This window comes from Mustelus asterias, chromosome 8, assembly GCF_964213995.1.
Source record: "Mustelus asterias chromosome 8, sMusAst1.hap1.1, whole genome shotgun sequence".
In the NCBI taxonomy this organism is placed as follows: Eukaryota; Metazoa; Chordata; class Chondrichthyes; order Carcharhiniformes; family Triakidae; genus Mustelus; species Mustelus asterias.
In genome coordinates this window covers 31282626-31306170 of record NC_135808.1, presented here as the reverse complement: position 1 = coordinate 31306170, position 23545 = coordinate 31282626, and the positions used below count along the sequence as shown (strand labels likewise).

Here is a 23545-nt window from a genome sequence, read left to right as displayed (position 1 = left end):
ATTAGCTAATATGTGTGTGCACAAGTTTACATGTGTAAACATGGAAACTACATGTGTAGCTTGTGCACTTGCATTATCGTACATGTTAGCTTGCGTGTGCATTAGATGCCATGTGCGTATTCCGTGTGGGGGCACAGATGTACTGGAGGGGAAGGAGGCTGTATGTATTAGCTGGTGCATGAATATTACCATGTACGTAGTGCCTTGGGTGCATGTGTGTGTTAGCTTGTGTATCAACATGCGCACGGATATCAGCTTGCATGTTTGTGTATCAGATTGCATGCGTTTGAGTATTCGTTTGCGCTGATGTGTATCAGCCTGCCTGTTTGTGCCTCGGCCTGCCTGGGTGTAGTAGCTTGTGTGTTTGTGTATAAGCTGGCCGGTGTGATTTTTTAAGTTGTTCATGGGATGTGGGTGTCAGTGGCTGGGCCAGAATTAAGAGTCAACCACATTGTGTCGACCTGGAGTCACGTGTAGGCCAGACCAGGTAAAGATGAGAGATTTCCTTCCCTGAAGGACATTAGTGACCAAAATGGGTCATTTTTACAACAATCGACAATGGTTTTATGGTCATCGTCAGACTTTTAATTGCAGATTTTTATTGAAATTGAATTTCACCATCTGCTGTGGCGGGATTCGAATTCGGGTCACCAGAGCATAACGCTTTGTCTCTAGATTACTAGTCCAGCGACAATACCATTGTGCCACTGCCCCCCCATTAGCCTGCATGTGTGTACCAGCTTGCATGTGTGTATGTGTGTGGGGGTGGGGGGGAGAAGAGCTGGCCATGTGTGTGTGTGTGTGTGTGGGCGGGGGGGGGGGGGGGAGAGCTGGCCATGTGTGTGTGTGTGTGTGCGTCTATCAGCTTCTGTATGTGCATCCACTCACGCATGAGATCATCCACAGGTATGAATCCATTCATGGGAGCATGTCCATCGACTCACAAATGTGCATCGCAGTTGTGTGTGTATCTGTTCATGTGCATCTACGTATCTGGTCATTTGTCTATCTGTTCACATGCATGACCGCTCGCACATGTCTTCCCACGTATGTGTTGGCTGATGTACCTTTGCCCACTTGTTAGTGCACAAGTTGGAGTATGTGTGCGATTGCGGGGGCACGTTTGTTTGTGCGGGGGGGGGCTGGGGGGGGAATTGTGCCATTTCTAATCCTGCTGTTTTAGATCCCTACCATCCACAACTAATTCCCAAATTCTCACCGTCCCCCTGCCTGCCCGCCCTCTCCGCCCGAGCCCGTTAGGTTATGACTGATTCTCTGAAGTTGCGGCTCTACCAACCATTAATCTCGGTGACTTGCACCTGGCCACCTCTGGCCCAGATGTTGGTGACAGCAGTCATGACCGCCAAGCAGCTGCCAAACTCCTCGGCGGGACACTCGGCAGCGAGCACGGAGAGTTTCTGAGCTACCTTGAAGGCCTGGTGGTATCGCTCCTGCTGCACCGGGGGCGGTGTCGTTGTCTTCTCTCTCGGCGACTCGGGCTGCTGGGGCGGGGGCGGGGACGGGGCCGTGCCGGCGGCTGGTGCCTCGGTGCTGGTGCGGAAGACCGGGTGGTTCCTCAGGTAGTGCTCACGGGTCCAGCGGGGGGAACAGAGGGCCGGCTCAAAGAGGTCGGCGCCCCGCAGCTGCCGGAAGGCCAGGATGTGGCGGCAGGGCAGCCGCATGGCGGTGTGGAAGGCGCACTGGCAGCTGCTCTGGCCCGTCACCACGGCCCGCCGGCGGGAGACGGGCTGCGCCTGCTCACCCTCCAGGCTGAGGAAGGTCACCCACTGGGCCTCCTCCAGCTCCCGCTGCACTCGCGAGAAGGCGAAGCCGGTGAGGAGGCCAGAGTAGGCCGAGGCAGCGGAGCTGGCCTCCAGCGCCACGAGGGGCGGCTTCTGGAACATGCGCACCGCCCGGTAGTCGCACTCCGTCCGCTGCAGGTCCACGGCCTTCAGCAGGTCCTGCACGAAGGTGACCGAGTCGGTGAACTTGCCCACCGCGGCCTGAAGCTTCTGGCTCAGCTGCTCGACCCGGTTGATGGTGCTGGTCAGGTAGGTCTCGCTCTCGTGCTTGAAGCCCTCCACCCACTGGCTGCGGCTCTCGTGCCAGTTCTTGTGGAAATAGTCGATTGCCCGCTGGGTGTTGGTGTCGAGGAGCTGGTGGTACAGCAGGTCATATTCCTCGGCCGAGGCTGCGTAGCACATGTTGTGGAGGATCTCCAGTAGCAGGTTTCTGAAAGACAGGAGGGAGAGAGAGAGAGAGAGAGAGAGGAGGGAGAGAGAGAGAGGGGAGGGAGAAACTAGGTTAGGAAACATTGCTACACCTGCCCTGCTCCTCACACGCCTTCCATAGTGATCAGTGCCACCCAAGAGACAGTGTTAGTAACCTGCACTGGCATTGCCCAGAGAATCACAGAATCCCTACAGTGCAGAGAGAGGCCATTTGGCCCATCAAGTCTGCACCGACCACAATCCCACCCAGGACCTATCCCCTTAACCTCGCTATTTGCCTCACTAATCCCCTGATGCTAAGGGACAATTTAACATGGCCAATCAACCCAATCTGCACATCTTTGGGCTGTGGGAGGAAACCGGAGCACTCGGAAGAAACCCACGCAGACACGGGGAGAACGTGCAAATTCCACACAGACAATCACCCGGAATTGAACGCGGATCCCTGGACCTGCCCCTTTAAGGCCTCTTGCCTTTAATAAATGGCAACTCACATTGAGGCAGAGGTAGAAAATACCCCACAATGCTTTGCAGAAGCGTAATCAGACACAAATATCACAGGAAGCGTAATAAAGTCAGAGATATTAAGAATTTTACAAAACAGGAAATTGCCCTTCGATCCATCATGTCTGCGCCTGTCATTAAACATTTTTCTTGGTCCATAGTTTTCTCTGCTCTGGCGTTTTAACCAATCAAAATGCTTCTTAAATGTTGTGCGGTATTAGGGCAGGTGACCATAAAGAAGGTGATTTTAATCTTAAAGGAGAGAGAGAGAAAGATGAGGAGGAACAAAGAGGTTTGGACAGAGAGAATTCCAAAGTTCAAGCTAAAGTGGGCGAGAGTAATTTGAGGTCCCCTGCTTAGTTGGCACACTTATACGGTAATTATATTCCGAAATATTGGCAGCTAGTTGCTCACAAATAAATTCCTGAGATCTTCTCCAGAAGCTGGCAGCAAATTACTGCCTTTCTCTCCCACACACTGTCTCACTCTACTGGTCTCTCGAGACCCTCTCCCACACACTGTCTCACTCTACTGGTCTCTCGAGACCCTCTCCCACACACTGTCTCGCTCTATTGGTCTCCCGAGACCCTCTCCCACACTGTCTCGCTCTATTGGTCTCTCTATACCTACCTTTGTTGCCCAGCGTATGTGCGGGTTAGGTGCATTGGCAATGCCAAATTGCCACTTAGTGTCCTGGCATGTATAGATTAGAAGGATTAGCGGGGTAAATATGTGGGAGTTACTGGAATAGGGCCTGGGGGGATTGTTGTTGGTGCAGACTCGATGGGCCAAATGGCCTCCTGCTGCTCTGTAGGGATTCTATAATTCTATCATCAGCACTTATGCCTGACCTTTGACTCCGGGCAATTTAAGCGGCATCGTGGTTAGCGCTGCTGCCTCACAGCACCAGGGATCCAGGTTCAGTTCCAGCTTTGGGTGACTGCGTGGAGTTTGCACATTCTTCCTGTGTCTGTGTGGGTTTCCTCCGGGTGCTCCGGTTTCCTCTGAAGATGTGTAAGTTAGGTTGATTGGCCATGCTAAAATTGCTCCTCAGTGTCAAGGGGGTCAGCAGGGTAAATATATGGGGTTACAGCTTTGGATTTGGGTGGGATTGTTGTCGGTGCAGACTCAATCAGCCGAACAGCCTCTTTCTGCACTGTCGGGATTCTATGATTCTCTAAATTCTGACCTTGATTAAATTTTCATCATCATCTGGAAAGGAGAAGAGCTCATTCTTCCAGGAGAATTGATGCCAGGAACTCCGATGTCTGGAGAGGAATCACTGAGAAAAGCAGGCTGGGAAAAGCCAATGCAAATAACGGCCTCCTGCTTTACAAAGTGGCCTCATTACAGCAAACCTCTGCCAGAAAGACAAAACACTAACTAGATGGAAGTAACCTGGATCAAAGTACTGGCACCTCCTGGATTATGTCATTGTCTGATATCGCTCGATCCATGTGGGGGATTGATGCCTGATGAACAGATCACTGAATTGCTTGGTTAGTGATGAACACCCGCCCAGCACCAAGACATTGCAAGACCCCGAACTCCAAGAGGAAGAAGATCAATGTCTCACCCTTAAGGCTGCCTCCGAATGAATAGAGGAATTCCAAATGCAACTCACTGGAATCGGAAACATTTCCAAACATCCAACTTCATTCCAGAACACGGATCAAATAATGTCAGCCGTACAGGCCTCGTGCGCCCAGGCCATTGGGTTTCAGCATCATCATTACCACCAGGACTGGCTCAGGGAGGAAGCTGAAATATGTGACCCCCTGGAACAAAAACGATCAGCCTTCACGGCCTGACAGAGCAACCCAAGGCTAAACTCATGAAGGCAACATTTCAACACCGTCAGCCAAAAATAAATCCAGAGGATAACGGACAAGTTGTGGGAAGAGAACGTTTGAGAGATCCAACAACCTGCCGAACTTCATGACACGCAAAGCTTTTTAAAAAAAAGTCACCAGGACCATTCGCAGCCCAAGGTCAATTGGGCAAATTCCCATTGGCATTCGTCACGGGACAGTGTTTATCTTTCTAAGGATGGCAGTGCCATCCACCAACACTGGAAAGCGCACTGCAAACAACCCCTCAACCGTGACTCCACAATGGCAGCTCGTACCCTTCAGGCTATCCTCCAGCCTGTCCTGACTTGGAAATATATCACCGTTCCTCCACGGTCGCTGGGTCAGGATCTTGAAATTCCCTCCCTAACAATACCTACACTACGTGGAGTGCAGCGATTCAAGAAAACAGCTCCCCTCCATCTTCTCAGGAGGGCAGTTAGGGATGGCCAATGAGTGCTGGCCTAGCCAGCAAAGCCCACATCCCATGAACAAATATTACAAAAAAGTACCCTGTGGTACAATCCTTGGGTGAACCACCATCAATGGGAGATCTGTAACAAGCAATCAAACAGATGGGGAAACAAAGCCTGTGGTTCCGATGGTATTCCAGCTCCAAAGCTGGTGGACTTCTGTTTACATCAAGACTCTATAAATTTATCCTATGGATTTGCGAGGAAGAATTTTAAAGGTAAAGTTTATTTTTTAGTGTCACAGTAGCCTTACATTAACACTGCAATGAAGTTACTGTGAAAATCCCCGAGTCGCCTGTTCGGGTACACTGAGGGAGAATTTAGCATGGCAAATACACTGAACCAGCACGTCTTTTGGACTGAGAGAGGAAACCAGAGCATCCGGAGGAAGCCCACGCAGACACGGGGAGAGCGTGCAGACGCCGCACAGACAGTGACCCAAGCCGGGAATCGAATTCAGGTCCCTGGCGCTGTGAGGCAGCAGTGCTAGCCCACTGTACTGCCAATTGGCATCACTTCTCCTAAGTATAGGAATGTGACAATTGTAACTAACTTCAAGAATGGGGATAAATGGTGATTTGGGACCCTCGAGGTATTTCCTTCTTGTGCCATGGCCGGGAAAATCCTGGCACACATTCACCTGAATTGGCCACTTTCTGTGGCTAAGGAGTTCCTCCCAGAGACAGGGTGTGGCATTGGAGCTTCCAGAGGAAGCCCTGACATGGTCTTTGTTGCCTCAAACAAAAAACCCAAGAAACATTTTGAGAACAACACCAGGAAGTCTTCATTCCATTCATCGAACTGGCCCGAAGTATTTGACTCAGTAAATGGCATGTCCTTGCATGTCCTTCATCACAATCTTGCTTTGTGATTGAATCACTGTGCCTGTTTTGAGTGGGAGATCTGAAACCGAAGCCTTTGAAAGCCTGACTGGGGTCAAGCAAAGCAGTGTGATAGCCCCCATTCTGGTTACAATTCACCAGATGGTGGCTATTCACGTCAAAGATCACCGGTCCTCTGGTGTGAGTATTAAATACGCCTGCGCCAAAAATAAACTGGCCACCAGAGAGCGACATGATCTCCAGTTTGTGGGTGGACCGCAGTGCCATTGTCCACTCCACATCAGATCTGCAAAGCACTCTCAAATCTCTTCAATTCAGCACATGAGTGACTCGGCCTGTCCTCGAGTGCTGCCAAAACAAAACTCATCTATCGACCCGCACCTGGTCGGCCAAACATTCCACCTCACATGTATGTTGAAAGAGACACTGTGAAACAGGTGAACATTTCCTGTACCTTGGCAGCCACCTCCCTCAAATGGCCACCAGTGACGAGGAGATCCAACAGTGGATCGGTCTTCGACAAACTACCGCAACGAGTGTTTGACAACAAAGACCTCCACACCTCAAGAAAGGTCCTCGTGTACAGAATGGTTGTTAACACCACACTCCTGTCCCACACGGGTTCCCTCGACCCGTGGGCCATCCTGTCGCATGTGCAGGTTGCGAATCGGCCTGTTCACTCACATGAAGATCCGCGACAGAAACGTGCGACTCTGAGCAGACGTTTTTCATCGAAATGAAGGACAGCCACGAGCGACATGGTTGGGGGGTGGGCTACATCTCTGGGGTCTCCCTGCCTTTGGAACACTGCATTCCGGGGCTATGCTGACCTTTTCCAATTGCCACATTTTCCGTGCTTCCCTCCCGCTCTGCTAAATTGCTGCAACCATGTCCACCTCCTCTTGTCCCAAGTCTTTAACTTGTCCCGTTATCACCCAGTGTAACAACTCGCCAAGGTTCCTGCGACAGCACCTTCCAAACCCACGACCTCAACCACCTAGGAAGGACAAGGGCAGCCGATGCATTGGGAGCACCAGCAAGGTGTGCCAAACCCACCCCCCCACCCCCGCAAGCCATACGCCATCCTGACATGGAACTATATCATTCTTGTTTCTCTGTCGCCGAGTCAAAAAACTGCAACTCACACTGCAGCAGTATTGTGGATGCACACCCAATGCACTGCATCGATTCAAGAAGGTGGCTCACCACCATCGCCTCGAGGGTAACTGCGGGGAGGAGGGGGGGTAATAAATGCTGGCCTAGCCAGTGACACTCGCATCCTGAAAATGAGTGGTTTAAAAAATATAGAGGAGCAAGCTAGGCAGACAAAGGAAGTTGGACGGAGAGAGAGTTGGAGACTCTGATATAGACAAAACAGTGAAACAATAAGCTTGAATAAGACTGAATATAGATAAAAACAGCTATGAAGAAGGGCCTTACGCAATGTTTGTCTCCACACAGATCTGCTGAATGTTTCCAGCATTTTAGGTTTTTATTTTAGATACATAGATCATTAGAAATAGAGATGGTACAGAAATCAGTATATAGATTCAGACCGAGACAAGAATGTACAGGTCGATATTTCTGCGGATATAAAGATATGACTGGAAATATTATAGATAGCAATGGAGACGTTGGGAGAGTGTGGAAGCATTAAGAGGAATAGATAGTTGATATGTAAACTGACAGAAGGAGATATATTGAGATCGACAATGGACTGCAGTGACTTAAGGCGACTCACCACTTTCTCAAGGGCAATTAGGGATGGTTAATAAACACAGGCCTAACCACAGGAACATAGAAAACAGAAAGAGGAGGCCATTCAGCCCTGCTCCGCTATTGATTTTGATCATGGCTGATCATTAAATTAAATATATCCTGATCCTGCCTTCCCCCCATATCCCTTGGTCCCTTTAGCCCCAAGAGCGACTCTTGCATCTCGTGATGAATTTTTTAAAATTAGTACGTTTATAGGCAGATAAATAGCTGAGAGGTACAAATATCGTGATGCAGGGAGACAGAGAGACACCCTCTCCTGGGTGGTCCTGGCCCACTCCTCAAAGGCACTGTCCCACACAGACTCCCAGCCATCCCCGACACCTCTCCATGTAAAGTAAAAGTTTCAGTTTATTTATTAGTCACAAGTAGGCTTACATTAACACTGCAATGAAGTGAAAATCCCTGAGTTGCCACACTCTGGTTCCTGTTTGGGTACACTGAGGGTGCATTTAGCATGGCCAATGCACCTAACCTGCACATCTTTCGGACTGTGGGAGGAAACCGGAGCATCCGGAGGAAACCCAACCCGACATGGGGAGAATGTGCAAACTCTGTACAGACAGTGACCCAAGCCGGGAACCCAATCTGGGTCGCTGGTGCAGTGAGGCAGCAGTGCTAACCACTGTGAAGGGAGATGGAGGGGATGGGAGGTCCGTATAGGGGGAAAAGAGAGGCAGACAGGGATGGCGAAGGTTGGTTACAGCCGGGCCCCTAATCCAAATGATAAAGGCCCTCACTGATGGGCGCAGTCTGAGAGCCCCCTCGGTTCTGGGACAGGAGCGGAATGTCAATACTCACCGCTGTCCGACAGTCACGTGTAGCTTGTCGGTGGTGACGTCTGCTCGGAAGGTGCGCAGGGTGTGGAAGAGGCAGGTGATGAGCTTGGAGTGGGGCAGGACCTCGGCGATCACCTCCCCGCGGTAGGGCCGGCCGCTGCACATCACCGTCTGGATCCTCTCGGCCGCCGGGTTCTTCTGCTTGAAGATGCGCAGCAGCTGCTTGATGGTCTCGCGCTCCTCGTTCTGCACAAACCACAAGCACACCAGCTCGCTCTCCCCATTGCCGTCAACCACCAGCAGCAGGAAGGTGGGCAGCCACAAACCCTCCCACCGGTGCACAAAGTCCAGCAGCAGCACCTCGGGGAATTTCTCAAACGTCTGCTTCATGCTGTGGTCCTGGAAGTAGATGGCCTGCAGCACGTTGGCCTTGCTGACAACCACCACCACATTGCCATCTGTCAGCAAGAGACCACACTGTTAGCAGGGAACCAGGAGGGAACAGCACTTCAACCCATCCTCACTGTTATACAGGCCATTCAACCCATCCTCACTGTTATACAGGCCATTCAGCCCACCCTCACTGTTATACAGGCCATTCAGCCCATCCACACTGTTATACAGGCCATTCAACCCATCCTCACTGTTATACAGGCCATTCAGCCCACCCTCACTGTTATACAGGCCATTCAGCCCATCCACACTGTTATACAGGCCATTCAACCCATCCTCACTGTTATACAGGCCATTCAGCCCATCCACACTTATACAGGCCATTCAGCCCATCCACACTGTTATACAGGCCATTCAACCCATCCTCACTGTTATACAGGCCATTCAACCCATCCTCACTGTTATACAGGCCATTCAGCCCATCCTCACTGTTATACAGGCCATTCAGCCCATCCTCACTGTTATACAGGCCATTCAGCCCACCCTCACTGTTATACAGGCCATTCAGCCCATCCACACTGTTATACAGGCCATTCAGCCCATCCACACTTATACAGGCCACTCAGCCCATCAATACCGTTATACAGGCCATTCAATCTACGGATGCAGTGATGCAGGCAGTTCAGTCACAGAGAACACCGACAGTGCAGAAGGCGGCCATTCTGCCCATCGACTCTGCACCAACTCTCCAAAAGAGCATCTTAACCAGGCCCACCCCTTCCCCGACCCCCGTAGCCAAATGCATTTACCCCACTGATCCCCCTGACCTGAACATCGAAGGGGAAATTTAGCACGAAGGGGTAATCCACCCAACCTGCACACCTTTGGACTATGGGAAGAAACGTGGAGGAAACCCACGCAGACATGGGGAGAAGGTGCAAACTCCACAGACTTTAACCAGGGTCACGAATGCCACGAGGCTGCAGTGCGAACCACAGCGCCACCCAAACCAGGAATACAGTCACACAGGCACTCAGTCCATGGATAAAGACATAGAATCAGATCAGTCTAGCCCTGGGGCAGGGAACAGTGAGGGCCAGCAGGCTATCGCTGGGCTACAGGAGGGTGAGCAGCATGCTAACCCTGGGGGACAGTGAGGGAGCAAAGTGTTATCCCTGGGCTAGAGGTCAGTGAGGGAACAGCGTGCTATCCCTGGGGGACAGTGAGGGAGCAGCGTGTTATCCCTGGGGGACAGTGAGTGAGCAGCGTGCTATCCCTGGGCTGGTGGACAGTGAGGGAGCAGCGTGCTATCCCTGGGCTAGGGGACAGTGAGGGAGCAGCGTGCTATCCCTGGGGGACAGTGAGGGAGCAGCGTGTTATCCCTGGGGGACAGTGAGTGAGCAGCGTGCTATCCCTGGGCTGGTGGACAGTGAGGGAGCAGCGTGCTATCCTTGGGGTCGGGGACATTAATGGAGCAGCGAGGAATTCCTGGGGTATCATGAAGGAGCAGCGTGCGATCCCTGGCGTAGGGGACAGTGAGGGAGCAGCGTGCTATCCCTGGGGGACAGTGAGGGAGCAGTGTGCTATTTCTGGGTAGGGGACAGTGAGGGAACAGCATCCTATCTCTGGGGGACACTGAGGGATGTGGAGGACAGTGGTTCTGACGAAGGAGCAGCGCTCCGAAAGCTCATGGCATTTGCTACCAAATAAACCTGTTGGACTTTAACCTGGTGTTGTTAAAACTCGGACAGTGAGGGAGCAGCGTGTTATCCTTGGGATAGGGGCAGTGAGGGAGCAGCGAGGCATTCCTGGGGTTCAGTGAGGCAGCAGCATGTTATCCAATGGGTAGGGGACAGTGAGGGAGCAGCGTGCTATCCCTGGGGTAGGAGACAGTGAGGGAGCAGCGTGCTATCCCTGGGGTAGGAGACAGTGAGGGAGCAGCGTGCTATCCCTGGGGCACAGTGAGGGAGCAGCGTGTTATCCCTGGGGGACAGTGAGGGTCCAGCGCGCTTCCCTGGGGGACAGTGAGGGAGCAGCGTGCTATCCCAGGGCAAGAGGACAGTGAGGGAGCAGTGTGCTTTGCCTGGGGGACAGTGAGGGCGGAGCGTGCTGTCCCTGAGGTAGGGGCCAGTGTGGGAGCAAAGTGTTATCCTTGGGATATGCGCAGTGAGGGAGCAGCGAGGTATTCCTGGGGTACAGTGAGGGAGCAGCGTGCTATCCCTGAGGGACAGTGAGGGAGGCAGCGTGCTATCCCTGAGGGACAGTGAGGGAGCAGCGTGCTATCCCTGGGTCGAGGACAGTGAGGGAGCAAAGTGTTATCCTTGGGAGAGGCGCAGTGAGGGAGCAGTGAGGTATTCCTGGGGAACAGTGGGGCAGCAGCATGTTATCCATGGGGGAAAGTGAGGAAGCAGTGTGCTATCCCTGGGATCGGAGACAGTGACGGACCAGCGTGCTAAGCCTGGGGTCGGGGACATTGAGAGAGCAGTGTGCTACCCCTGGGGGCAGTGAGGGAGCAGCGTGCTATCCCTGGGCTAGGAGAAAGTGAGGGAGCAACATGCTATCCCTAGGGGACAGTGAGGGGGCAGCTTGTTACCCATAGAGTGGGGGACAGTAAGGGAGCAGCGTGCTATCCCTGGGCTAGGGGGCAGCGTGCTATCCCTGGGCTAGGGGACAGTGAGGGAGCAGCGTGCTATCCCTGGGGGAGAGTGAGGGAGCAGCGTGCTATCCCTGGGGTAGGGTCAGTGAGGGAGCAGCGTGCCATCCCTGGGGGCAGTGAGGGAGCAGCATGCTATCCCTAGGGCAGAGTGAGGGGGCAGCGTGCTATCCCTGGGCTAGGGGACAGTGAGGGAGCAGCGTGCTATCCCTGGGGTCGGAGACAGTGAGGGAGCAGCGTGCTATCCCTGGGGTCGGAGACAGTGAGGGAGGAGCGTGCTATCCCTAGGGCAGAGTGAGGGGGCAGCGTGCTATCCCTGGGCTAGGGGACAGTGAGGGAGCAGCGTGCTATCCCTGGGCTAGGGGACAGTGAGGGAGCAGCGTGCTATCCCTGAGGGACAGTGAGGGAGCAGCGTGTTATCCCTGGGCTAGGGGACAGTGAGGGAGCAGCGTGCTATCCCTGGGGGACAGTGAGGGAGCAGCGTGTTATCCCTGGGCTAGGGGACAGTGAGGGAGCAGCGTGCTATCCCTGGGCTAGGGGACAGTGAGGGAGCAGCGTGCTATCCCTGGGGGACAGTGAGGGAGCAGCGTGCTATCCCTGGGGGACAGTGAGGGAGCAGCGTGCTATCCCTGGGGGACAGTGAGGGAGCAGCGTGTTATCCCTGGGGGACAGTGAGGGAGCAGCGTGCTATCCCTGGGGGACAGTGAGGGAGCAGCGTGTTATCCCTGGGGGACAGTGAGGGAGCAGCGTGCTATCACTGGGGGACAGTGAGGGGGCAGCGTGCTATCCCTGGGGGACAGTGAGGGAGCAGCGTGCTATCCCTGGGGGACAGTGAGGGAGCAGCGTGCTATCCCTGGGGGACAGTGAGGGAGCAGCGTGTTATCCCTGGTGGACAGTGAGGGAGCAGCGTGCTATCCCTGGGGGACAGTGAGGGAGCAGCGTGCTATCCCTGGGGGACAGTGAGGGAGCAGCGTGCTATCCCAGGTCAAGAGGACAGTGAGCGAGCAGTGTGCTTTGCCTGGGGGACAGTGAGGGCGGAGCGTGCTATCCCTGAGGTAGGGGCCAGTGTGGGAGCAAAGTGTTATCCTTGGGATATGCGCAGTGAGGGAGCAGCGAGGTATTCCTGGGGTACAGTGAGGGAGCAGCGTGCTATCCCTGTGGGACAGTGAGGGAGCAGCGTGCTATCCCTGTGGGACAGTGAGGGAGCAGCGTGTTATCCCTGTGGGACAGTGAGGGAGCAGCGTGTTATCCCTGTGGGACAGTGAGGGAGCAGCGTGTTATCCCTGTGGGACAGTGAGGGAGCAGCGTGTTATCCCTAGGCTAGGGGACAGTGAGGGAGCAGCGTGCTATCCCTGGGCTAGGGGACAGTGAGGGAGCAGCGTGTTATCCCTGGGGGACAGTGAGGGAGCAGCGTGCTATCCCTGGGGGACAGTGAGGGAGCAGCGTGCTATCCCTGGGCTAGGGGACAGTGAGGGAGCAGCGTGCTATCCCAGGTCAAGAGGACAGTGAGCGAGCAGTGTGCTTTGCCTGGGGGACAGTGAGGGCGGAGCGTGCTATCCCTGAGGTAGGGGCCAGTGTGGGAGCAAAGTGTTATCCTTGGGATATGCGCAGTGAGGGAGCAGCGAGGTATTCCTGGGGTACAGTGAGGGAGCAGCGTGCTATCCCTGTGGGACAGTGAGGGAGCAGCGTGCTATCCCTGTGGGACAGTGAGGGAGCAGCGTGTTATCCCTGTGGGACAGTGAGGGAGCAGCGTGTTATCCCTGGGCTAGGGGACAGTGAGGGAGCAGCGTGCTATCCCTGGGCTAGGGGACAGTGAGGGAGCAGCGTGTTATCCCTGGGGGACAGTGAGGGAGCAGCGTGCTATCCCTGGGGGACAGTGAGGGAGCAGCGTGCTATCCCTGGGGGACAGTGAGGGAGCAGCGTGTTATCCCTGGTGGACAGTGAGGGAGCAGCGTGCTATCCCTGGGGGACAGTGAGGGAGCAGCGTGCTATCCCTGGGGGTCAGTGAGGGAGCAGCGTGCTATCCCTGGGGGACAGTGAGGGAGCAGCGTGCTATCCCAGGTCAAGAGGACAGTGAGGGAGCAGTGTGCTTTGCCTGGGGGACAGTGAGGGCGGAGCGTGCTATCCCTGAGGTAGGGGCCAGTGTGGGAGCAAAGTGTTATCCTTGGGATATGCGCAGTGAGGGAGCAGCGAGGTATTCCTGGGGTACAGTGAGGGAGCAGCGTGCTATCCCTGGGGGACAGTGAGGGAGCAGCGTGCTATCCCTGGGGGACAGTGAGGGAGCAGCGAGGTATTCCTGGGGTACAGTGAGGGAGCAGCGTGCTATCCCTGTGGGACAGTGAATGAGCAGCGTGCTATCCCTGGGTCGAGCACAGTGAGGGAGCAAAGTGTTATCCTTGGGAGAGGCGCAGTGAGGGAGCAGTGAGGTATTCCTGGGGAACAGTGGGGCAGCAGCATGTTATCCATGGGGGAAAGTGAGGAAGCAGTGTGCTATCCCTGGGATCGGAGACAGTGACGGACCAGCGTGCTAAGCCTGGGGTCGGGGACATTGAGAGAGCAGTGTGCTACCCCTGGGGGCAGTGAGGGAGCAGCGTGCTATCCCTGGGCTAGGAGAAAGAGAGGGAGCAACATGCTATCCCTAGGGGACAGTGAGGGGGCAGCTTGTTACCCATAGAGTGGGGGACAGTAAGGGAGCAGCGTGCTATCCCTAGGCTAGGGGGCAGCGTGCTATCCCTGGGCTAGGGGACAGTGAGGGAGCAGCGTGCTATCCCTGGGGGAGAGTGAGGGAGCAGCGTGTTATCCCTGGGGTAGGGTCAGTGAGGGAGCAGCGTGCCATCCCTGGGGACAGTGAGGGAGCAGCGTGCTATCCCTGGGGACAGTGAGGGAGCAGCGTGCTATCCCTGGGGTCGGAGACAGTGAGGGAGCAGCGTGTTATCCCTGGGGGACAGTGAGGGAGCAGCGTGCTATCCCTGGGGGACAGTGAGGGAGCAGCGTGCTATCCCTGGGGACAGTGAGGGAGCAGCGTGCTATCCCTGGGGTCGGAGACAGTGAGGGAGCAGCATGTTATCCCTGGGGGACAGTGAGGGAGCAGCGTGCTATCCCTGGGGGACAGTGAGGGAGCAGCGTGCTATCCCTGGGGGACAGTGAGGGAGCAGCGTGTTATCCCTGGGGGACAGTGAGGGAGCAGCGTGCTATCCCTGGGGGACAGTGAGGGAGCAGCGTGCTATCCCTGGGCTAGGAGAAAGTGAGGGAGCAACATGCTATCCCTAGGGGACAGTGAGGGGGCAGCTTGTTACCCATAGAGTGGGGGACAGTAAGGGAGCAGCGTGCTATCCCTGGGCTAGGGGGCAGCGTGCTATCCCTGGGCTAGGGGACAGTGAGGGAGCAGCATGCTATCCCTGGGGGAGAGTGAGGGAGCAGCGTGCTATCCCTGGGGTAGGGTCAGTGAGGGAGCAGCGTGCCATCCCTGGGGGCAGTGAGGGAGCAGCATGCTATCCCTAGGGCAGAGTGAGGGGGCAGCGTGCTATCCCTGGGCTAGGGGACAGTGAGGGAGCAGCGTGCTATCCCTGAGGGACAGTGAGGGAGCAGCGTGCTATCCCTGGGGTCGGAGACAGTGAGGGAGCAGCGTGCTATCCCTAGGGCAGAGTGAGGGGGCAGCGTGCTATCCCTGGGCTAGGGGACAGTGAGGGAGCAGCGTGCTATCCCTGGGCTAGGGGACAGTGAGGGAGCAGCGTGTTATCCCTGGGGGACAGTGAGGGAGCAGCGTGTTATCCCTGGGGGACAGTGAGGGAGCAGCGTGTTATCCCTGGGCTAGGGGACAGTGAGGGAGCAGCGTGCTATCCCTGGGCTAGGGGACAGTGAGGGAGCAGCGTGCTATCCCTGGGGGACAGTGAGGGAGCAGCGTGCTATCCCTGGGGGACAGTGAGGGAGCAGCGTGCTATCCCTGGGGGACAGTGAGGGAGCAGCGTGTTATCCCTGGGGGACAGTGAGGGAGCAGCGTGCTATCCCTGGGGGACAGTGAGGGAGCAGCGTGCTATCCCTGGGGGACAGTGAGGGAGCAGCGTGTTATCCCTGGTGGACAGTGAGGGAGCAGCGTGCTATCCCTGGGGGACAGTGAGGGAGCAGCGTGCTATCCCAGGTCAAGAGGACAGTGAGCGAGCAGTGTGCTTTGCCTGGGGGACAGTGAGGGCGGAGCGTGCTATCCCTGAGGTAGGGGCCAGTGTGGGAGCAAAGTGTTATCCTTGGGATATGCGCAGTGAGGGAGCAGCGAGGTATTCCTGGGGTACAGTGAGGGAGCAGCGTGCTATCCCTGTGGGACAGTGAGGGAGCAGCGTGCTATCCCTGTGGGACAGTGAGGGAGCAGCGTGTTATCCCTGTGGGACAGTGAGGGAGCAGCGTGTTATCCCTGGGCTAGGGGACAGTGAGGGAGCAGCGTGCTATCCCTGGGCTAGGGGACAGTGAGGGAGCAGCGTGCTATCCCTGGGGGACAGTGAGGGAGCAGCGTGCTATCCCTGGGGGACAGTGAGGGAGCAGCGTGCTATCCCTGGGGGACAGTGAGGGAGCAGCGTGCTATCCCTGGGGGACAGTGAGGGAGCAGCGTGCTATCCCTGGGGGACAGTGAGGGAGCAGCGTGCTATCCCAGGTCAAGAGGACAGTGAGGGAGCAGTGTGCTTTGCCTGGGGGACAGTGAGGGCGGAGCGTGCTATCCCTGAGGTAGGGGCCAGTGTGGGAGCAAAGTGTTATCCTTGGGATATGCGCAGTGAGGGAGCAGCGAGGTATTCCTGGGGTACAGTGAGGGAGCAGCGTGCTATCCCTGGGGGACAGTGAGGGAGCAGCGTGCTATCCCTGGGGGACAGTGAGGGAGCAGCGAGGTATTCCTGGGGTACAGTGAGGGAGCAGCGTGCTATCCCTGTGGGACAGTGAATGAGCAGCGTGCTATCCCTGGGTCGAGCACAGTGAGGGAGCAAAGTGTTATCCTTGGGAGAGGCGCAGTGAGGGAGCAGTGAGGTATTCCTGGGGAACAGTGGGGCAGCGGCATGTTATCCATGGGGGAAAGTGAGGAAGCAGTGTGCTATCCCTGGGATCGGAGACAGTGACGGACCAGCGTGCTAAGCCTGGGGTCGGGGACATTGAGAGATCAGTGTGCTACCCCTGGGGGCAGTGAGGGAGCAGCGTGCTATCCCTGGGCTAGGAGAAAGAGAGGGAGCAACATGCTATCCCTAGGGGACAGTGAGGGGGCAGCTTGTTACCCATAGAGTGGGGGACAGTAAGGGAGCAGCGTGCTATCCCTAGGCTAGGGGGCAGCGTGCTATCCCTGGGCTAGGGGACAGTGAGGGAGCAGCGTGCTATCCCTGGGGGAGAGTGAGGGAGCAGCGTGTTATCCCTGGGGTAGGGTCAGTGAGGGAGCAGCGTGCCATCCCTGGGGACAGTGAGGGAGCAGCGTGCTATCCCTGGGGACAGTGAGGGAGCAGCGTGCTATCCCTGGGGTCGGAGACAGTGAGGGAGCAGCGTGTTATCCCTGGGGGACAGTGAGGGAGCAGCGTGCTATCCCTGGGGGACAGTGAGGGAGCAGCGTGCTATCCCTGGGGGACAGTGAGGGAGCAGCGTGTTATCCCTGGGGGACAGTGAGGGAGCAGCGTGCTATCCCTGGGGGACAGTGAGGGAGCAGCGTGCTATCCCTGGGGGACAGTGAGGGAGCAGCGTGTTCTCCCTGGGGGACAGTGAGGGGGCAGCGTGCTATCCCTGGGGGACAGTGAGGGAGCAGCGTGTTATCCCTGGGGGACAGTGAGGGAGCAGCGTGCTATCCCTGGGGGACAGTGAGGGAGCAGCGTGCTATCCCTGTGAGACAATGAGGGAGCAGCGTGCTATCCCTGGGGGACAGTGAGGGAGCAGCGTACTATGCCGGGGGGACAGTGAGGGAGCAGTGTACTATCCCTGGGGGACAGTGAGGGAGCAGCGTGCTATGCCTGGGGGACAGTGAGGGAGCAGTGTACTATCCTGGGGGGACAGTGAGGGAGCAGTGTACTATCCCTGGGGGACAGTGAGGGAGCAGCGTGCTATCCCTGGGGGACAGTGAGGGAGCAGTGTACTATCCCTGGGGGACAGTGAGGGAGCAGCGTGCTATCCCTGGGGGACAGTGAGGGAGCAGCGTGTTATCCCTGGGGGACAGTGAGGGAGCAGCGTGCTATCCCTGGGGGACAGTGAGGGAGCAATGTGCTATCCCGGGGGGACAGTGAGGGAGCAGCGTGCTATCCCTGGGGGACAGTGAGGGAGCAGCGTGTTATCCCTGGGGGACAGTGAGGGAGCAGCGTGCTATCCCTGGGGGACAGTGAGGGAGCAGCGTGTTATCCCTGGGGAAAGTGAGGGAGCAGCGTGTTATCCCTGGGGGAAAGTGAGGGAGCAGCGTGTTATCCCTGGGGAAAGTGAGGGAGCAGCGTGTTATCCCTGGAGGACAGTGAGGGAGCAGCGTGTTATCCCTGGAGGACAGTGAGGGAGCAGCGTGTTATCCCTGGGGGACAGTGAGGGAGCAGCGTGTTATCCCTGGAGGACAGTGAGGGAGCAGCGTGCTATCCCTGGGGGACAGTGAGGGAGCAGCGTGTTATCCCTGGGGGACAGTGAGGGAGCAGCGTGCTATCCCTGGGGGACAGTGAGGGAGCAGCGTGTTATCCCTGGAGGACAGTGAGGGAGCAGCGTGTTATCCCTGGGGCAAGGGGACATGAAGTGAGCAGTGAGGAATTCCTGGGGGACAGTGAGCGAGCAGCGTGTTATCCCTGGGCTCGGGGACAGTGAGGGAGCAGCGTGTTATCCCTGGGGCAAGGGGACATGAAGTGAGCAGTGAGGAATTCCTGGGGGACAGTGAGCGAGCAGCGTGTTATCACTGGGGGACAGTGAGGTAGCAGCGTGTTATCCCTGGGCTCGGGGACAGTGAGGGAGCAGCGTGTTATCCCTGGGGGACAGTGAGGGAGCAGCGTGCTATCCCTGGGCTCGGGGACAGTGAGGGAGCAGCGTGTTATCCCTGGGGGACAGTGAGGGAGCAGCGTGCTATCCCTGGGGGACAGTGAGGGAGCAGCGTGCTATCCCTGGGGGACAGTGAGGGATGTGGAGGACAGTAGTTCTGACGAAGGAGCAGGGCTCCGAAAGCAAATGGCATTTGCTACCAAATAAACCTTTTGGACCTTAACCTGGTGTTGTTAAAACTCGGACAGTGAGGGAGCAGCGTGTTATCCCTGGGGGACAGTGAGGGTGCAGCGTGTTATCCCTGGGGGACAGTGAGGGAGCAGCGTGTTATCCCTGGGGGACAGTGAGGGAGCAGCGTGCTATCCCTGGGGGACAGTGAGGGAGCAGCGTGTTATCCCTGGGGGACAGTTAGGGAGCAGCGTGTTATCCCTGGGGGACAGTGAGGGAGCAGCGTGTTATCCCTGGGGGACAGTGAGGGAGCAGCGTGTTATCCCTGGGGGACAGTGAGGGAGCAGCGTGCTATTCCTGGGGGACAATGAGGGAGCAGCGTGCTATCCCTGGGGGACAGTGAGGGAGCAGCGTGCTATCCCTGTGAGACAATGAGGGAGCAGCTTGCTATCCCTGGGGGACAGTGAGGGAGCAGCGTGCTATCCCTGGGGGACAGTGAGGGAGCAGTGTACTATCCCGGGGGGCAGTGAGGGAGCAGCGTGCTATCCCTGGGGGACAGTGAGGGAGCAGCGTGCTATCCCTGGGGGACAGTGAGGGAGCAGCGTGCTATCCCTGGGGGACAGTGAGGGAGCAGCGTGTTATCCCTGGGGGACAGTGAGGGAGCAATGTGCTATCCCTGGAGGACAGTGAGGGAGCAGCGTGTTATCCCTGGGCTAGGGGACAGTGAGGGAGCAGCGTGCTATCCCTGGGCTAGGGGACAGTGAGGGAGCAGCGTGTTATCCCTGGGGGACAGTGAGGGAGCAATGTGCTATCCCTGGGGGACAGTGAGGGAGCAGCGTGTTATCCCTGAGGTGGGGGACAGTGAGGGAGCAGCGTGTTATCCCTGTGGGACAGTGAGGGAGCAGCGTGCTATCCCTGGGGGACAGTGAGGGAGCAGCGTGTTATCCCTGGGCTAGGGGACAGTGAGGGAGCAGCGTGCTATCCCTGGGCTAGGGGACAGTGAGGGAGCAGCGTGCTATCCCTGGGGGACAGTGAGGGAGCAGCGTGCTATCCCTGGGGGACAGTGAGGGAGCAGCGTGCTATCCCTGGGGGACAGTGAGGGAGCAGCGTGCTATCCCTGGGGGACAGTGAGTGAGCAGCGTGCTATCCCTGGGGGACAGTGAGGGAGCAGCGTGTTATCCCTGGTGGACAGTGAGGGAGCAGAGTGCTATCCCTGGGGGACAGTGAGGGAGCAGCGTGCTATCCCAGGTCAAGAGGACAGTGAGGGAGCAGTGTGCTTTGCCTGGGGGACAGTGAGGGCGGAGCGTGCTATCCCTGAGGTAGGGGCCAGTGTGGGAGCAAAGTGTTATCCTTGGGATATGCGCAGTGAGGGAGCAGCGAGGTATTCCTGGGGTACAGTGAGGGAGCAGCGTGCTATCCCTGTGGGACAGTGAATGAGCAGCGTGCTATCCCTGGGTCGAGCACAGTGAGGGAGCAAAGTGTTATCCTTGGGAGAGGCGCAGTGAGGGAGCAGTGAGGTATTCCTGGGGAACAGTGGGGCAGCAGCATGTTATCCATGGGGGAAAGTGAGGAAGCATTGTGCTATCCCTGGGATCGGAGACAGTGACGGACCAGCGTGCTAAGCCTGGGGTCGGGGACATTGAGAGAGCAGTGTGCTACCCCTGGGGGCAGTGAGGGAGCAGCGTGCTATCCCTGGGCTAGGAGAAAGTGAGGGAGCAACATGCTATCCCTAGGGGACAGTGAGGGGGCAGCATGTTACCCATAGAGTGGGGGACAGTAAGGGAGCAGCGTGCTATCCCTAGGCTAGGGGGCAGCGTGCTATCCCTGGGCTAGGGGACAGTGAGGGAGCAGCGTGCTATCCCTGGGGGAGAGTGAGGGAGCAGCGTGCTATCCCTGGGGTAGGGTCAGTGAGGGAGCAGCGTGCCATCCCTGGGGACAGTGAGGGAGCAGCGTGCTATCCCTGGGGACAGTGAGGGAGCAGCGTGCTATCCCTGGGGTCGGAGACAGTGAGGGAGCAGCGTGCTATCCCTGGGGTCGGAGACAGTGAGGGAGCAGCGTGTTATCCCTGGGGGACAGTGAGGGAGCAGCGTGCTATCCCTGGGGGACAGTGAGGGAGCAGCGTGTTATCCCTGGGGGACAGTGAGGGAGCAGCGTGCTATCCCTGGGGGACAGTGAGGGAGCAGCGTGTTATCCCTGGGGGACAGTGAGGGAGCAGCGTGCTATTCCTGGGGGACAATGAGGGAGCAGCGTGCTATCCCTGGGGGACAGTGAGGGAGCAGCGTGCTATCCCTGTGAGACAATGAGGGAGCAGCGTGCTATCCCTGGGGGACAGTGAGGGAGCAGCGTACTATGCCGGGGGGACAGTGAGGGAGCAGTGTACTATCCCTGGGGGACAGTGAGGGAGCAGCGTGCTATCCCTGGGGGACAGTGAGGGAGCAGTGTACTATCCCGGGGGGACAGTGAGGGAGCAGTGTACTATCCCTGGGGGACAGTGAGGGAGCAGCGTGCTATCCCTGGGGGACAGTGAGGGAGCAGCGTGCTATCCCTGGGGGACAGTGAGGGAGCAGCCTGCTATCCCTGGGGGACAGTGAGGGAGCAGCGTGCTATCCCTGGGGGACTGTGAGGGAGCAGCGTGTTATCCCTGGGGGACAGTGAGGGAGCAGCGTGCTATCCCTGGGGGACAGTGAGGGAGCAATGTGCTATCCCTGGGGGAAAGTGAGGGAGCAGCGTGTTATCCCTGGGGAAAGTGAGGGAGCAGCGTGTTATCCCTGGGGAAAGTGAGGGAGCAGCGTGTTATCCCTGGGGGAAAGTGAGGAAGCAGCGTGCTATCCCTGGGGGACAGTGAGGGAGCAATGTGCTATCCCTGGAGGACAGTGAGGGAGCAGCGTGTTATCCCTGGGGCAAGGGGACATGAAGTGAGCAGTGAGGAATTCCTGGGGGACAGTGAGCGAGCAGCGTGTTATCCCTGGGCTCGGGGACAGTGAGGGAGCAGCGTGTTATCCCTGGGCTCGGGGACAGTGAGGGAGCAGCGTGCTATCCCTGGGGGACAGTGAGCGAGCAGCGTGTTATCCCTGGGCTCGGGGACAGTGAGGGAGCAGCGTGTTATCCCTGGGCTCGGGGACAGTGAGGGAGCAGCGTGCTATCCCTGGGGGACAGTGAGGGAGCAGCGTGCTATCCCTGGGGGACGTTGAGGGAGCAGCGTGTTAACCCTGGGGGACAGTGAGGGAGCAGCGTGCTATCCCTGGGGGACAGTGAGGGAGCAGCGTGCTATCCCTGGGGGACAGTGAGGGATGTGGAGGACAGTAGTTCTGACGAAGGAGCAGGGCTCCGAAAGCAAATGGCATTTGCTACCAAATAAACCTTTTGGACCTTAACCTGGTGTTGTTAAAACTCGGACAGTGAGGGAGCAGCGTGTTATCCCTGGGGGACAGTGAGGGAGCAGCGTGTTATCCCTGGGGGACAGTGAGGGAGCAGCGTGTTATCCCTGGGGGACAGTGAGGGAGCAGCGTGCTATCCCTGGGGGACAGTGAGGGAGCAGCGTGTTATCCCTGGGGGACAGTGAGGGAGCAGCGTGTTATCCCTGGGGGACAGTGAGGGAGCAGCGTGTTATCCCTGGGGGACAGTGAGGGAGCAGCGTGCTATCCCTGGGGGACAGTGAGGGAGCAGCGTGCTATCCCTGGGGGACAGTGAGGGAGCAGCGTGTTATCCCTGGGGGACAGTGAGGGAGCAGCGTGTTATCCCTGGGGGACAGTGAGGGAGCAGCGTGCTATCCCTGGGGGACAGTGAGGGAGCAGCGTGTTATCCCTGGGGGACAGTGAGGGAGCAGCGTGTTATCCCTGGGGGACAGTGAGGGAGCAGCGTGCTATTCCTGGGGGACAATGAGGGAGCAGCGTGCTATCCCTGGGGGACAGTGAGGGAGCAGTGTACTATCCCGGGGGGACAGTGAGGGAGCAGTGTACTATCCCTGGGGGACAGTGAGGGAGCAGCGTGCTATCCCTGGGGGACAGTGAGGGAGCAGCGTGCTATCCCTGGGGGACAGTGAGGGAGCAGCGTGTTATCCCTGAGGTGGGGGACAGTGAGGGAGCAGCGTGTTATCCCTGGGGGACAATGAGGGAGCAGCGTGCTATCCCTGGGGGACAGTGAGGGAGCAGCGTGCTGTCCCTGGGGGACAGTGAGGGAGCAGCGTGCCATCCCTGGGGGATAGTGAGGGAGCAGCGTGCTATCCCTGGGGGACAGTGAGGGAGCAATGTGCTATCCCTGGGGGAAAGTGAGGGAGCAGCGTGTAATCCCTGGAGGACAGTGAGGGAGCAGCGTGTAATCCCTGGAGGACAGTGAGGGAGCAGCGTGTTATCCCTGGGGCAAGGGGACATGAAGTGAGCAGTGAGGAATTCCTGGGGGACAGTGAGCGAGCAGCGTGTTATCCCTGGGCTCGGGGACAGTGAGGGAGCAGCGTGTTATCCCTGGGCTCGGGGACAGTGAGGGAGCAGCGTGCTATCCCTGGGGCAAGGGGACATGAAGTGAGCAGTGAGGAATTCCTGGGGGACAGTGAGCGAGCAGCGTGTTATCACTGGGGGACAGTGAGGGAGCAGCATGCTATCCCTGGGCTCGGGGACAGTGAGGGAGCAGCGTGTTATCCCTGGGGGACAGTGAGGGAGCAGCGTGCTATCCCTGGGGGACAGTGAGGGAGCAGCGTGCTATCCCTGGGGGACAGTGAGGGATGTGGAGGACAGTAGTTCTGACGAAGGAGCAGGGCTCCGAAAGCAAATGGCATTTGCTACCAAATAAACCTTTTGGACCTTAACCTGGTGTTGTTAAAACTCGGACAGTGAGGGAGCAGCGTGTTATCCCTGGGGGACAGTGAGGGAGCAGCGTGTTATCCCTGGGGGACAGTGAGGGAGCAGCGTGTTATCCCTGGGGGA

The 23545-nt window shown here is 57.3% G+C and overlaps 1 protein-coding gene across 3 annotated transcripts in view; it reads right to left on the bottom strand.

Moving 5' to 3' along the window:
* LOC144496973 (zinc finger SWIM domain-containing protein 1-like) overlaps positions 1-23545 on the bottom strand; it is a 73390-nt gene that overhangs the window by 6829 nt on the left and 43016 nt on the right. For all 3 annotated transcript variants that reach the window (XM_078217632.1, XM_078217635.1, XM_078217633.1), the window contains exons 7-8: positions 8478-8913; positions 1428-2232 (exon numbers count right to left, since the gene is read on the bottom strand). In XM_078217632.1, the coding sequence (XP_078073758.1) occupies positions 1428-2232; positions 8478-8913 (1241 nt within the window). The remainder of the gene's footprint in view (positions 1-1427; positions 2233-8477; positions 8914-23545) is intronic.